Source organism: Antechinus flavipes, chromosome 4, assembly GCF_016432865.1.
Source record: "Antechinus flavipes isolate AdamAnt ecotype Samford, QLD, Australia chromosome 4, AdamAnt_v2, whole genome shotgun sequence".
Classification (NCBI taxonomy): Eukaryota; Metazoa; Chordata; class Mammalia; order Dasyuromorphia; family Dasyuridae; genus Antechinus; species Antechinus flavipes.
In genome coordinates, this window is record NC_067401.1 from 220,223,229 (window position 1) to 220,239,357 (window position 16,129).

The window sequence follows — 16,129 nt, forward strand, 5'->3', positions numbered from 1 at the left end:
GATAAGAAATTATTGGTGATTAACATAGAAGTCATATCAGAGTAAATGGCAAAATCAACATCAAATTAAAAGAAACTTAAATAAGAAGACACCATGAATAACTGCAACAACTTCTACTTGACCTATTCAAATATAATATGGGATATACGATGATCTCTTGGTCTGTTCTAACTGGGCTATCTCCCATGTAATGTTTATTTTATGTCTTAGTTTAATGCATGGTACATACTTATTATAGTTAGTAAGACTCTTCCAGAGTTCAAAGCTGATCTCAGATACTCACTAGCTGTGTGACTCTGGACAAGTATTTAACTCTGCCTCAATTTCCTCATTTATAAAATGAACTGGAGAAGGAAAGCGCAAAATACTCCTAGAAAAACTCAAATGAGATTGCAAAAAGTCAGACAAGACAGAATAACAAAATGCTAATAATTGCCAATTAGTCTAATACTTCTCAATGGATGCAATCAAATTTATTAATCAATTCATGCAAACAACACAAACATCAGATCCTCTAAGGACAAATGACCAACCAGTTGTTTAGAAGTTGTGGCAATTTTATATTGTTGGTCATCACAAAAATTTCTTTTCTGTCCAGAAAGAGGTTGTGTGCCTTTCTTCAAGCAAGTTGTGGATTACCTTAATAGTCAGCACTATCCTCAGGTGAACATAGGCTTCTTCATTTTTAATTGCAGGAGTCTACTCTCATCCTGGCATAAGAATAGGCTTATGGCCAGGACCTCCAGTGGATTTCTTATAGCAATGAATATTCCTAATTTTTTTAACCACATAATTTGATTGATAATTTGTTATATCAGTTACTGATAAAATTGTTTATTTTTCCATTGGCAGTCAGCTTATAGAGGGCCTACATATCCCAATTAGTTATACCACACAAAACATCTTATATGTTAACAATTTTCTCAAAGCAAATCAAACACAAGTAGAAGCTTAAAACAAAATGGAGTCAGTTATGTTAGGCTGGCAAACTTATTTCTAGCAATTTATTAATGCAATGAAACTATTCTCATTCAGTATTGAAAAGCTCGTCAGGGGAGGTTATGGCAAAATCTTTGAAAGGGGGAATTAGGCATTAAGCCAGGAGAAGCATCCCACTCAATGATCTTAAAGGGAATAACTTCTATTTTGGATACCTCTCTCTGTCTCTGTCTCTCTTTCTCCCTCTTCTTGCCCCCAATTTTCTCTTCCTTTCAGAACTCTTTGATCATCTTCCTGTGAGGGGCAGGAAGTTATAGTCCTTTGTTTATTGTCCTTGGCCACTCTGAGCACATGAAAGTTGAATATGTTTGCTTAGGTAAACATGAGACAATCTCAAAAAGACTATATTTGTATTTTTTGCTTTAGTGTTTCTTTCCTGAACATGGAAGACTGAGTAGTGATCCTAAGATAAATATTTCTATGCTTGTAGGCAACTACTGAACAGCATAGGTTCTGACTTCACAACAGGAAAAATCCAAGCAACTATTTCAGAACTTCTTAAAGAAGACAATAAAAGCCAAGGGAGTGAGCTCAACCTGATCTGAGACTGTTGAAGATATGGAGCTGAAAGGATTTGTTTGGACAGCACAAAAGCTAGATGACTGTGAAATTCCAATTCAGTTATTGTCCAATAAAATACTCCATAGTTTGATGTTTTAAAAATCAAACTACCGAGGGAATAAAGCAGTAACATTTAAATATTTATTCATGCATGCTTGTAATTCTCTTGTGTAAAGTATTTCAAACAAATAGCTGCTCTATATCTGATTTACAATGTACAATACAAAGGTTTGTGTACACTTCTATTCTTTTAAAGAAGACTCTAGACATCAATGAAATAAGCTTTAAGTAATTTTCCCACAATGTTCTGGGATGAGAATTTTAAGAGCTAAAGAGTGTGAATTAAAGTGCTAAAGCCTTCCTTATTTTTCTGTCTGAAACTAGGCTCTCCAATATCTGAACCTCATCTATGTGCATCATTCCAGAACTGAGAGCAGAGTCTTGGTGGAGAGGAAGAAGATAGGCATTCCAGCTCATCTACGTCCAGCTGCTGCATATATATTGTGCAAATAAACTGTCTATGGTGAAAATGGAAAAAAGCATAGATATTTATCTCGATTATCATCATTCTCTGCAAATTATTAAGGTCTAAAATAATTATCACGAGAAGGAAGCTTAAACAGTAGAAAACCTGCTTTAGCAAACATTTGATCTTGCCAAGCAGAGAAATATGGCAGCTAAAGGCAACTTAGGGTTAGAATACAATAAAGCACAAAGAAGGAGGACAAGGAGTAAAGGCAACAGGTCTAAAGAAAATTTGTACTGACTCAATTAAGCTACATCATTCCAAAAGCTCTTCTAGATGAAACTAGAAAGAGGTCAACAAATATATAGAAAATAGAACAAATGAGGTAGCTAGGTGGTGCAGTGGATAGAACACCAGCCCTGAAGTCAGGAGGATCTGAGTTCAAATCTGACCTCAGACATTTAACATTTTCTAGCTGTGTGACCCTGGGCAAGTCACTCAACCCTAACTGTCTCAGCAAAAAAAAAAAAAATAATAATAAAAATAAATAAAAAAGAAAATTGAACAAACGCACTAATATTTCTATAATACTATTTTCATCATCAGGAACAGGGAATCTACCATTTGTAATACTGAATACATTGATCCTTGGTGGGATATAAAAGAAAGTTGAAATGACACTTAAGAAGATGAAATCAGAAAAGGTAACTAGACCAGACCTAATGAAAATCAGGTTTAGAAAGCACAGGTTTAGAAATACAATCTTGAAAGCCTTGAGAGTTTATTTTATAAGATTTATTACTACAGTAAAGATGCCAAAAGAACAGAAAATATCATAGGTGATATTTGTATCCCCAAAAGACAATTCACAATACCACTACCAATCCATAAATATACCTTCTCATCTTTAAAAACATCTTCATACAAATGATCTATCTATCTATCTATCTATCTATCTACTCAAGTTATCCTTGAGGAAAATATGAGAAGAGAACACTATTTCTAAACAATTCTCTGCAGTAGACCACATTTTTACAAACATATTGTTGAATAAATATAATTTTCGATTGTACTCATTTTTTATTATTTTAAAAAAAGTGAATTTGGCAAAAGCACAATATAACCATCAAACTTCTTCAAAAAAGTCTAACATGCATGTTAAGATTATACTAGATCCTTGATAGATACAATCACAGAGACAAATTTGTTCAATCATTCTTTGCATGAAAATTAAAGAGATAGAACGCCTAATTTTGAATGTAGTTGGATAGTTGGTCAGTCAGTTAGTCAAGAAGCATTTATTTATTAAATGCATACTATGTTCCAGGTATTGCTTTAAGTTTTTGGAGTGCAAATACAAATAGAAAGATAAATACTGGCTCAAAGGAGTTTAGATTTTAATGAGGAAAGTTAACATATAAAAGGAAGTTGAAAAGGGGGGCCCAGGGAAGCTACTAGCGAACATGGTAGAGAAAGTCCCAAGTGCAGCCTGGAGAGAAATGAGACATGGTTGACTTCAGCAGCCTCTTTAAATGAGGATTCTGGGAGGAACCATAAAAAGACAGGGAGAGCTTATAGGAGTGGAAAGTATTTCTAATGTGAACATTTCAGATTTGGAGTGAACTTCCAGGGTGAAGTGATTTCTGGGCAATGGTAGAGGAAGTTTGGAGTGCAGTCTTCTTTTTACTACTATATGACCAGTTCATTGAGTTAATATAAATGTTTGGGAGAGCCATTAAATATGGGGAAAAAAAAGAGTTAGGCCCAGCATCAAATAATAGGAAAAAATAGCCTGAAATAATAGTTGAGAATTTGAACAACCACCACAAATCACTTCCTTCCTTTTTTCCTCTCTCCTTCTCTCCTTCCTTCCTTCCTTCCTTCCTTCCTTCCTTCCTTCCTTCCTTCCTCCCTCCCTCTCTCCCTCCCTTCCTCTCTCCTTTCTTCCTCCCTGTCTCCTTCCCTCCCTCTCTCCTTCCCTTCCTCTCTCCTTCCCTCCCTCTTTTCTTTCTTTCTTTTTTTCTTTCTTTCTTCTTCTCTTCTTGTTCTTGTTTTTCTTGTTCTTCTTCCTTCTTCTCCTCTTTCTCCTTCTCCTCGTTCCCCCACATTGCAGAGCAAGAGTTCTTAAGTGCTATTTTTTTGGCATGGCCACAAAAAAGGCAGTTGATTTAAAAGATAGTTCACCAGTCTTGGATTTATTAATTTCTGAGTTGAAATCCAGACTCAGACACTTACTAGCTGTACGATCCTGGACAAATCACTTAACTTGTATCTGCCTTAGTTTCCTTGATTGTAATATAGGGATAATAACATTTACATTGAAAGGTTGTTGTATTTAGTACAATACCTGACACATAGTAGGAATTATGTAAATGTGTATTCCTATAGCAATTTGCTCAAGACTATAGAGCCCTTATTATAATAATGTTTTAAAATACATATAATATAATCTATAAGATTAACAAAGAAATAAATTATGTTGATATATTATTTTCATTTTGTTAAGCAAAAAGTTCATGACCTCAGATTAAGAGCCTTAGTTAAAGATAATAGGGATCCACCAAATGTTTTTGACCTGGATAATGACATAGACTCATGCCTTAGCAAGATTATCTTGGCAGCTTTTTAAGAACAAATCGTGGAGAGCAGGATCTGGAAGTTGGAAAACCAATTATAAAGCTTTTACAGAGATCCAGATATTAGGTAATGAGGGTATAAATCATATATTCCCAACTTGGATTGTTGGGAATTGTTCCTTAAACATGTTAGGTACTTAAAACATGATTATTAATGAATCATGTTAGAATTGGAAGGAAGTTTGCTTGGTGATCATCTAATATTCCAATCTCTTTGTTATGCAGATGAGTTTATTCCATTTCAGAGAGTTGAATGTATTTTTTCAAATTTATACAACTAATTATGGAAGTACCTTGGGAGGTCTTAAAAAAACAGATGATTCCACATTATTTCTATTCAGCATTGCAATGTATTATATGCCCCAGAAATGTGCTGAAAATCAAGGCAAGACAAGTCCTAGATTAAATATGTCCAAGAAATTACCAACAAATTGGATGATTATCTATTTTTCAAAGTACGAAAACTTTTTCAAAGTATGAAGACATCATCTATATGATGAGTGGAACTGGAGAATTCAGTCTGAAGGTGACCTATTGTTGGTCTTTTCCAGAGGGCAAAGATTTTATTAACCAATGAACATGGGTTAACCTATGCTTCACTAAATTTAAAAGAAATTTGAGAAGGGAATGAGATGAGGATGTAACATGCATTGTCACTTCTGTATACTATCTAAGACCCTGATTTCCCAAAGGGGAATTTCTTTTTCCTGCATGTGAAGACCCAACTTTGCCACGAGCCACTAATTAGATAGCAGTGGTTGTCCTACCTAGGGTTAATTGGCATTTCATTTCAGTAGACTGGTTCAATTTTCTTTTTAAAAATCTGCTTTGTATATGTAGAGGGAAACTTCACTTTCAGTTACCTTTCCCTTTTCAAATCCTTATGTCCTCAGGGAAGCTTAAAGACTTTTCACCTAAGCACTGAAAGTAAAAAATTGAGCACATAGCAAAAACTTTCCCAGATTTTTGCTTCCTAACACTCACAGCTGCCAAGTTATCTTGAGAAGAAATAATTTAGGGGAAACTTTATGCCTATTTCTCTCAGGAAAAAATTTCAGGGGCAATGAGCTTCTTGCTCTATCTTACAATTTAATTATTTTTGCCCCCTATATCTGATAGCTGGCCAGAGTTACAGAGTAAACATGCTTGTCTAAAGATGGACAGTATCAGCTGCAGTAGGAATGTGTACTGTGACGTCCCTAGAGGATTAGTGGCCTGCCCTCAGATTCCGTGTCTGATGGAAGGCAAGAATTCTTTCTGTATAAGTTCAGATTGTTTGAGACCATGTTTCAATTTTGACTGATAGCATAGAAAATGTTCCCAGACTCTCAATCCTTGGCCTTTAAGTGCACAGAGCTGTGACTTGTAGGGCAAGTTGATTTGTCTTAGTGTTTAGAGTGACAACTGCTAAATTGTGGGGTCCACGGAGGTAGCTAGTATCCTTGGCAGTTTTGATTGAGTCCAAGAGAAGCTAAATCACAAAGTCCATTGTTACTTTGTGAATTGGACTGTGGTATTTAAAAGCGAACATTGGGGCTAAAATCTACAGTTGAGAAAGTCTGTTATCTTCCATTTTTTTTTCAGAAGCCATGTCATTTTAGCTGTTGGTATCTCTGAAATATACCAATTGTTACATTTTTTTGTGACTGCCAGAAAAGAAAGAACTGGCAGTTATGAAGGCATGACAGTACTCTCGGTGCCATGGAATAGGTATTTAGCTGGGAATCAATTTTGACTCTTCTCCCTCACCTAGGGGTATAACCTATGGTTTTGGAGTCAAGAAGTTCTCAGACATTTAATGCCTGTGTGATACGGGGCAAATCACTAAACTACCATATACCTCAAGTTCTTCATTTGTGAATGAAGGGATTGGATTTAAAGTCCTTTAAGGTTTTCAGTTATATGATCCTATGACCTGAGAAAGCCGCTGGGAGTAGAAAGGAATATGTTGTAGATAAGGATATATAGAGAGATAAACCAATAAGTAGATGAAAGAAAAACTGATTGATGGATATATAGATGAACATGTGATAAAAATAGAGAGATAAACATATGTATCATATGGTTACCTTGGCCCCACTCTCTCAGGGCCAGACATATTACCGTTTATCCTCCTTGGGGTTGGAAGAATCTTTTTTCTCTGCAATCAATTCAAGACTCAATTAGTTGGGTTCTGCCCCAGTTTTTAAGGCCAAATGACTAACATTTCAGTTCCTTTTTAACTACTTAGCATATATTTCAAAGACATAACAAGGACAAACATATAAATGTTTTCCTCTTTTATCTTGGGTAAATAATCTCCCCTATAACATCTCAGACTGTGGATGTATGGGAGATTAAGCTCACAATTAACTTCTCTTCCTAAATAACAATTCCATCAAATTCAAGACCAAAGCCAGATGGGTAGATGAATATATATGAATGGATAAAGCTCTTATTAAACACTTAATTATGTGCCAAGCATATTCTAAACACTGGGTAGAGATATAAATATAAGTAAGCAAAATAATGGGCAGCTAGGTGGAATTTAACTGGAGTCAGTTAAATCTAACCTCAGCTGCTTACAAACTGTATCACCCCAGGCACATTACTTGACCCTGTTTGCTTCAGTTGTCTCACCTATACCAAGATCTCCCATTTCATTCAGGACTATTTCCAGTTGTCTTGATCTATATCTTGCCACTGTACCAAGATGGCTCTGGTGGGGAAAGTGAGGCAGGTGACTTTGCATAGTCCTCCCTCACTCAAATCCTATTTACTTGCATGTCATGATGTCACCTCCTTGATGTCAAGGTCCTCTTTGAGAATGAAGAACAAATAATAACAGTAAAGTGGGCTGGAGCAGGCAATGGCAAACTACTCAATATAAGTAAAGTAAAGTAAAGCCAAGTAAACCTCAAATGGGGTCACAAAAAATTGGACATGACTGAAATGACTGAACAACAACAAGAAAGATACTGTATGGCTTTATAGAATTTCATGAGAGGAAGTCAACACATAATGGGGACCTTGAAAGTCTGAGGAAGTATTAGCAACAATACAACTTAAAATTGAGTGGATATGTGGATATAAGCAAGTATAAGGAGAAAGCTTACCAGTGAGATTCCAGGGTGGTTCCTGGGGTTCAAGGTACCTGTTGGAAGGTGATATTGGTCACTAATTCCAAGTATACAAGGCATAGGATGGAAATGATCAGGATATTTTTGGAAATTATTGAAAAATTTACAAGAAACCTAGAACTCTATGATCTTGACTTTTCTGAGACTCTTTACTTATCTATAAAATGGGGATATTAATGTTTATATATTATGGGAGTTTGTTAGGAATCTGGAGTCTCTTTTCTCATGATCATCAAGATAAATGTGGCTTCTGCAAATTCTGTTCTAGAAATTATTTTTAATAAAAGGGATGTAAACTGTTATTTTGAGAAACATTGTTTGTAAAATTTTAAAGTACTACCTACATTTTAATAGTTGTTATTGCTTTTAAGTTTAGGACTTTTTGGGGACCTGACTTACGATTTGTCATCAGTAGGGAACAGAAAAATTGTTATGTGCTCAGGGGATACATAACCAGTATGTGTAGGAAGTGGAATTCTAATCCAGGCATCTAAACTTTTTTTAGACTCCACTCTATATCTAATTTGTCATGCTGCCTGTTTTCATTGTCATCATCATCATCATCACTATTGAAGAACAACATGCTTCAGAATAAGGAAGAATTAGGTTTAACACTTGCCACTGATCTATATTGGCTTTGAGATTCTGGGAATATTACTTAATCTTTCAGTTCACTAGTCAACTTTCTAAGATAAGAAATTACAGAAGAGTAGACCGCTTCTATTGTTAAGAGAGCTTCCTCACAAATTATAACAAACACCTGGATCTTTCTTCCTCTCTCAAAGTTATTATTTACAGGGAAAGTCACTAGAACTATATATGCCAATATTATACATTTAGGGAAATTATGTTTCTTTTGGGAAGACAGTATTGTTCAATGAAAAGTGCATTGGAGTTTAGAGTCAGATGATATGGTTTGAATTCTGCTTCTGTTACTTATAATCTGTGTGGTCTTGGTAAGTCACTTAATCCATCTAGACCTCAGTTTCCATAATTGTAAAGTGAGATAGTTGGATTAGATGACTTATAAGATTCTTTTTAGCTCTCAATCTCTTCCACTAAAAAATTCTCTAAATTCAGGCAAATCATGTCTTCTCTTTGAACTTCAGTTTCCATATCTGTAAAATGAGATGATTAAGTAGATGACCTTTAAGCTTCCAGCTCTAAATTTATGCTGTGAGATCTTAGGCAGGTCCTCTGACCTTACCGAGTGTAGTTTCTTCATCCATCAAAAAAAGGAGATTGGATTAGATAGCCACTGAGAACTTTTCCAGTTCTAATATTTTGAGGCTTTGTGAGTAGAAAATCTCAGGGTCCAGGTTTTTTTTTCTTTTTTTTTTTTTTTTTAATAAATTATGAATTCTGCTGTGCTGGAGTTTGCTAGGAGCCTAGAGTCTACTTTCTCGTGATCATCAAGATAAATGTGGCTTCCGCAAATCCTGAAATTCTGTTCTCAAAATTATTTTTAATAAAAGGGATGCATCTTACAAATTCTCAAGTGGGATAAATATAGTTGCAAGCACTCTCTAGTGACCAAGCAGTGAAGGATTTCCTAATGTAGACAGCAAGTAGTCTCTTATACTTTTAAAAGTTAGAAAAGAAAATGTTCCTTTTTGTGCTGCTAAAAGCTCTTTTCCATATCCAAACCATAACTGGTTTTTGGAATAATTTTTCTCGGAAGGAATAAAACACCAAGAATAAGATGCAGAAGACCTGAGATCCACAATCTCAGATACTTTTATTGTTCAATATCACAGCTAGTAAGTGTTTGAGGCTGTGTTTGTCCTCAGATCTTCTGGACTGTGAGCTCAGCACTCTATCCACTGTGACAGTTCAATTGCAAAAGACCAAAGAGTTGACTGAAAACTTTATGGAAACCAACAGTGTGATATGGCTATTAAAAATGTCTGTGAACATTTGGATTGTTCATGGAGTGTGTAATTTAATTCAACTAAACAAATAGAAGCATCTAGGAGGCAAAATGGATAAAGTTTTAGCTCATATCTGTGGCTTATCTGGGTCAGAAGGAGAGGTTGTTGGCCTAGATGGACTCTGACATCTATGATCTTTTGTCCATATTATCTCAATTTTGAGCATTCCATTTATTTATTTATTTTATTTTGTAAGACCCCTGGGGCTAAGTGATTTTCCTAGGATAACACAGCTAGTAAGTATTAAATGTCTAAGGCCAAATTCAAACTCAGGTCCTTCTGACTTCAGGGACAGTATTCTAGCCACTGTACCATCTACCTTCCTCAAGAACATTCCATTTTAAAAGGGACATTGACAATTAAAAATATCTTCATCAGATGGTGACACAAAATGGTTGAAGAAACTGCAAATTCTTAGTATATAGAAAAGGAAATTTATGGGAGTCAAAAAAGAAAGTGGTGAGGTAGTAACTGAAATTCTTGAGTTGAAATCCTCCTTCAGATCCTTATTAACCGTAAAACTCTGGGAAAGTCACTTAAACTCTATCTGCTTCTGTTTCTTCATCTATAAAATGAGGATAATAATAGCACTTATTTCTCAAAGCTGATAGAACCAAATGAGATAACATTATAAGGCACTTATTTTAAAGCATTATTTATTTTATCTGATAGGAAAGTAGTCAAAAGATATGAATAATTAGTTCTTAAAAGAAGAAGAAAAAAGATCAACAGCTTCAATTTTTTCATAAATTTTAATAATCAGAAATGAAAGTGAAACAAATACTGAGATACCACTAAATTTTGATCAGATGATTGAAGAAAATAAAAGACAATAAAATTCAATACTAACATGACTTAGTTAAAATATACAAGTTATTATATGGCTCTTTGGAAATGAGAATTAAGTTCACTCTTTGGGGAAAGCAATGTGAAATTAGATAATCAACGTCTCAAAATGAGTGTACCCTTTAGTTCAATAATCTAACTAACAGAGCTATTACCTAGGGAAAATATTGACAGGCAAAAAAAAAAAAAGTGTGATTAAAAGAAAATCCTTAGTAGCACTGTTTGTAATAGTAAAACCAAACACCCTCCACAAAAACAAAATAAAACAAAGAAACCAATCCCCTCCCCCGAAACCAGCTAGGTATACAATGATTAGAAGAAACTGACCAAATAAAATTATAATATATGAATACAATAAAAGTATTGCACCAAAAGAAGTGGTGAATTTGAAAATTTCAAAGAAATATCGAAGGACTAATGTGAAGTGATGGGAATTAAGAAAGCAAAACTGAAAGAACTGTATATATATTAAGCACGACTGTGTAATTAAAGACTATAGTAATACCAACACTTATAAGATAGCTAGATGGTGCAGTGGTTAGAGTGATAGAACTGGATTAAGTTAAGATCTGACTTTGAATCTGGCCTTAGATACTTACTAGGTGTGAGACTCTGGACACAGGTCATTTAACCTCTCTCTGAATCAGTTTCCTTAACTTTAAAGTGAGGATGACCATAGCACCTACCTCCCAGGATTGTTGTGTGAATAAAATGAAATAAATTTATAAAGTCCTTTGCAAATCTCGAAGTGCTATAAGAATGCTAGCTATTATTATTATGAGTTACATATTCAGAAAATATCAAAATGGTGACAAAAATAAGGTCAATATGAAACTGCTATATTGAAGTCAATAGTCATCTTTTCAGATTGGAGTAACAATGTATAAATAATGGAAATATGCAAATAAAATGACAATTATTTATTGTTGTCCAGTTATTTTTCAGTTGTGTCCAACTCTTTGTGACCTCATTTTTTTTTTTTTTTTTGGCAAAGATACTACAGTGGTTTGCCATTTCTTTTCCCAGCTTATTTTATAGATGGGGAAACTGAGGCAAACAGTGTTAAATGACTTGCTCAGGATCACATAGTAAGTGTCTGAACACAGATTTAAATTTTCCTGACTCTAGGCCCAATACTCTATTTACTGCTCTGTCTAGCTGTCACTTAATCATTATAATTTCTTGGGTTTTTTGTTTCATCTAATATGCTTATTTAAAACCTTTTTTTTCATTGACTTATGAACAGGAGTAAAAGATATCATCAATGAATGGTACAGTAAGAAGAAGTTTCTCATGGCAATAGTAAAGGATAGCAAATGGATAATCAGAGTGCATTGTTAGATCCCTCAAAATGTCAGGAGAAAGAAAAGGAGATTCCTACCCCATTGGGTAGACCCATGTTGGGAAAATACGGATAATGCTTTCATGGAATGGATATACAAAGTTGGATTGTAATCATGAAAGGGAAATCCTAAATCCAGATGTATTAGAGCATTTGAAATGCTCTTATTTGAATACTTGTATTTGCCAGTAGAAGTTAAATAAAACATATAAAAGTTAAAATCAAAGTTTTTAATAAAAAGCAGTTAGCTGTTTGAACTATTACTTAGATGACTTACATGGTTATTTCTTTGTCCTTGATCTTAGCAATGTATATTTAAATTCTGTATGATTAATTAAATGTCTTTTTTATCTTAATGATAGGTGTCTTCAAATAAGGCAAAGGAAGAATGTTGAAGGATTTGGTTTAAGATATGTTATTCTAGAAGGCAGAACCAGTAGTCTCTTCACTAAAATTTCTATTTGAGCTATAAATAGTAACCTGTAGAATTTGAAGTTATGGGAGATGAGTTCAAATATTGATGCTGCCACCTATATGCCTTAGAAAAATCACTGAACAATTTCCTATGTTATAAAATGAAGGAATTGAACCATATGATCATTATGGTTCCTTCTGGTTCTAAATGGATGGATATATGATGGATGATGGATATATGAGCTTTTAAAATTCCATTAGATCTATTAACTGACTACATTATCCTGTTTTAAATTTCAGATTTTGATTAGCTGGAGGTCAAGGGAGCAGATCTCACATGTTCATCCCTTGAATTGTAAGAGGCTTTTTCCCCCTGAACCATACCTACAAATCCTCTTTTAAAAGTCCCTGGAAAAATGAATAGGAATGAGATCACTTTACCACTATGACATAACTGATTTTGAGGCCATCTCTAGTCCTAGTGTACTCTCTAAAATTATAGACTAGTTGTTCCCATAAGATCATCAACCTTTGTGTTAGAATGTTTTATTAGCTAAAAGTATAAAAAAAGAAGTTAGTTTCCTATTCTAGTCACAGCCTGATACAGAGCTGTGAATTTTCTTAACTCTTTATTCTGCAGAATATCCCCCAATTACCTTCTTTTATCCTATATATGACAAGCAGATCAATGCTGGGATCTAAGAAAGCTGTAATACTAACTTCATACTATTTAGTGCAGCAATGGGTGTGGCTCCCACCAAGGAATTTGGAGGCTGGCTAAAGAGAGTATCTCTTTTTGCCTCTGGATCTAATATCAGCCCCCTGTACTTAACACCATGAAACTGAGTCCTGGTTTATTTCTTCCTAACTACTTCACTTATAAAGTCCTCAGCTCTTTCATCATGATGGGGAATGAGGATTAAATCAGAGCTGCCTGGCAACAGAGATTGAACAAGAATTCAAAGCACTTCCAAAATATTATTTTTAAAAATTTTTATTTATTTTATCTGAAATTAAGAAATAAAACAAGCATTTCTATAACATAAAAATGATATGAAAACTAAACTAAGGAAATAGACTTTAAGTGAAACCTCTAAATCAGTTGTAAATGGTGGACCCTGTTAAGATTAGGTTTTATTTAATCTTTAAAATTTTTTATTCTCCTTCAATTACTTTCATCTCAAATCTTTGGTTTATTGGAAGGCAGGACAGGGTTAATTGTTATTTGATTTCCTCCTTTTTAAAAGCATATCACAAAACTTAAGTAGGAATTTTGCAAGTGCTAGATCCATTCAAATAATGAGTTTCATTTCTGGGACCTCAACCTTTTTCTCAGCAGGAGGGCCGGGGATACTAAAGCACAAACTACTTCCATTTGGTCAGCTGCCAATTCCATTCCCACTAATGAAGGAAACTGAAAAAGAAAACAAAACAGGTTTTTAAACATTGTTTGGAAAATCTTAATAATAAGAAAAAAATAGAATCTCTTTAATAGAGGTGCTATTTCTAACTTCTTTCCTCTTACTCTTTATCCTTGAAATGCTGATTTTTTTTTTTTTTTAAATTTCTAGAATCTCAATGTTGAGAAGCAAAAAAACTCAACTTGGAAGTTAAGTTCTGTATCTGTGTTTCTCTAAAATATACTAGCTCTGTGACTAGGGGCAAATTTCTTTGCCTTTCTGAATCTTACCCTAATCTATAAAAGGGGGATAATAAGGGCTGTTGTAAAGTATGAATGATAAAGCGTTTTGCAATATGTCGGTCATATTCCAAATTGAACTTGGTATTGGGATGACTCTGGCTTGTTCAGTAGTTTTCAGCAGTTTTTCAGTCAAAACAATTCTTCTTGATTCCATTTGGGGTTTTCTTGGCAAAGATATTGGAGTGATTTGCCATTTCTTTCTCCAATTCATTTTATAAATGAGGAAACTGAAGCAAACAGGGTTGATTTGTCCAGGGTAGCACAACTAGTCAATATGTGAGACTAGATTTGAATTCAGGTGCCCCTAAATCAAGTTCTAGCATTCTTCCACTGTGCCACTTAGTTGCCACATTTAGTAGTTAATTTATATCAATTACCTCTGCCATTCTAATTGATTCATTTGTATTCTACAGTCAATTCCATTATCCAATTATCTAGTATCTCTACTACTTATGATCTCTTTGGTCATGATTAACATTATAAGCAAAACTCTCCTTGGGTCAGGTAACTTAAACTGCTAGAAAAGAATCTCCTACTGGGTAGTTGGCTTTGATACCAAACGACATTTATTATCTAAGGCCAGCTGCATGACTTCTCTTCAGTGTACTGTTTGTGAGGTTTGTACATCTATAAATGGAAACACTAGCTAACCAGAAATTATCGCCAGGGCTTTCTGATAGTGTCCTGTCTGACAACTTGAAATGTCCTGCAACATCTACCATGTAGGCACATTAAATCATTTCTGCCTGGGTTCTGAATCTCTCTCTCTCTCTCTCTCTCTCTCTCTCTCTCTCTCTCTCTCTCTCTCTCTCTCTCCATGGATCTAGGCAATCATGAACAAAAAGATTCTATAAACAAGAACTTAAAGGAGAAATTGACGGTAAGACTTCTCAAAGTTTAACTGGAAAATGCTTGCATAAACTCACTAAAAGGAAGGGCGTAAAGGCTGTTGTTATAGCCTAGAACAAGTTTATTAGCTTGCCTCTATTTCCATGATTGATTTTTTAAATTTTGTTTTGACTAGTCACTGACCTTGAAGTTAGTGTGAATTACTTTATAGAAAGTAATTATGATGGAATTATTAGTGAAGTTTTCACGACAAAATGTGGGGCAAAACTAATTCTGTGAAATATGTCTCTTGATGGTCTTATAATCAAAGCCCATTAAAAATGCATCTTTTGTTTTGTTTCTGAAGTGAACTTTAATCTGGGTCTTGGAGTCTATTTTACATGCGTAACATGACGGCATTTAACTCAAAATCTGATTTCATAGTCAGGTATCTAGGGGAAATTGGAAACAATTCATAGAAAATATATGGACATGATATTCATTTTTCAAGTTAAGGAGTTTCTAAGCAAGATCTAAACTTGCTCCCACAAAGATTATTTCTTCCTTGATGTGATAGAATAACATCTATTATTTTTTTTTTTGTCCCGAGGGCTCAGAAATGAAATGTCAAGGACTTATGGCAATCACTTGCATTGATTCTCATCTAAAATGTACTGGGATTTTGAGCTGAAATCTACTGCATATTATTGATGTGTTTTTGGAGAGTCCAAGGTGTGAACTATTAAACATTTGCAATATAAGTCTGAGGTCAATTAATAATGATAGGTATTCAAATAGTGGAATGAAAAATATATCCATGACAATCAGAACTTGGTTATCTGGAATCTTTAGAAGATGATTTTTTTCCCCCCTGAATAGCTAGATTTTCTTTTTTACTGAAAGTTTTCCCATTTAGGCATGAATGTATTTAAAAAAATCTTGAACCATTTGGGAGAGAAATATTTCTAAAATATTATAACATGTTTATTAAAATATATTTATATTCAAATTCAAGAAATATTTAAAATGATAGAATTATAATTTATATCTGGAAGATAACTTAGAGGTCTATCTAATCCTATTCCTTCATTTTATAGAAGAAGAAAATGTTAAGAGAGGTTAAGTGACTTGTCAAAATTCAAACATGAGATTTGAATTCCAACTCCAAATTCAGCATGTTTTAAGATGCTAAAGATACACAGACCAAATATAGTGTAATTCCTTGCCCTCAAGAAGTTTGGTCAAATATTGACTTATATTAAGTATTTTCCTAATTAGCTGTAAG

General features: G+C 34.2%; 1 protein-coding gene across 8 annotated transcripts in view; it reads left to right on the plus strand.

The window, feature by feature from the left end:
• Nucleotides 1-14,822: 14,822 nt before the first annotated feature.
• The window catches only part of MLIP (muscular LMNA interacting protein), a 391,579-nt gene continuing 390,272 nt past the window's right edge, over nucleotides 14,823-16,129 (plus strand). For all 8 annotated transcript variants that reach the window (XM_051997169.1, XM_051997172.1, XM_051997175.1 and 5 more), the window contains exon 1: nucleotides 14,823-14,896. In XM_051997169.1, the coding sequence (XP_051853129.1) occupies nucleotides 14,834-14,896 (63 nt within the window). In that variant the 5' untranslated portion in view covers nucleotides 14,823-14,833. The remainder of the gene's footprint in view (nucleotides 14,897-16,129) is intronic.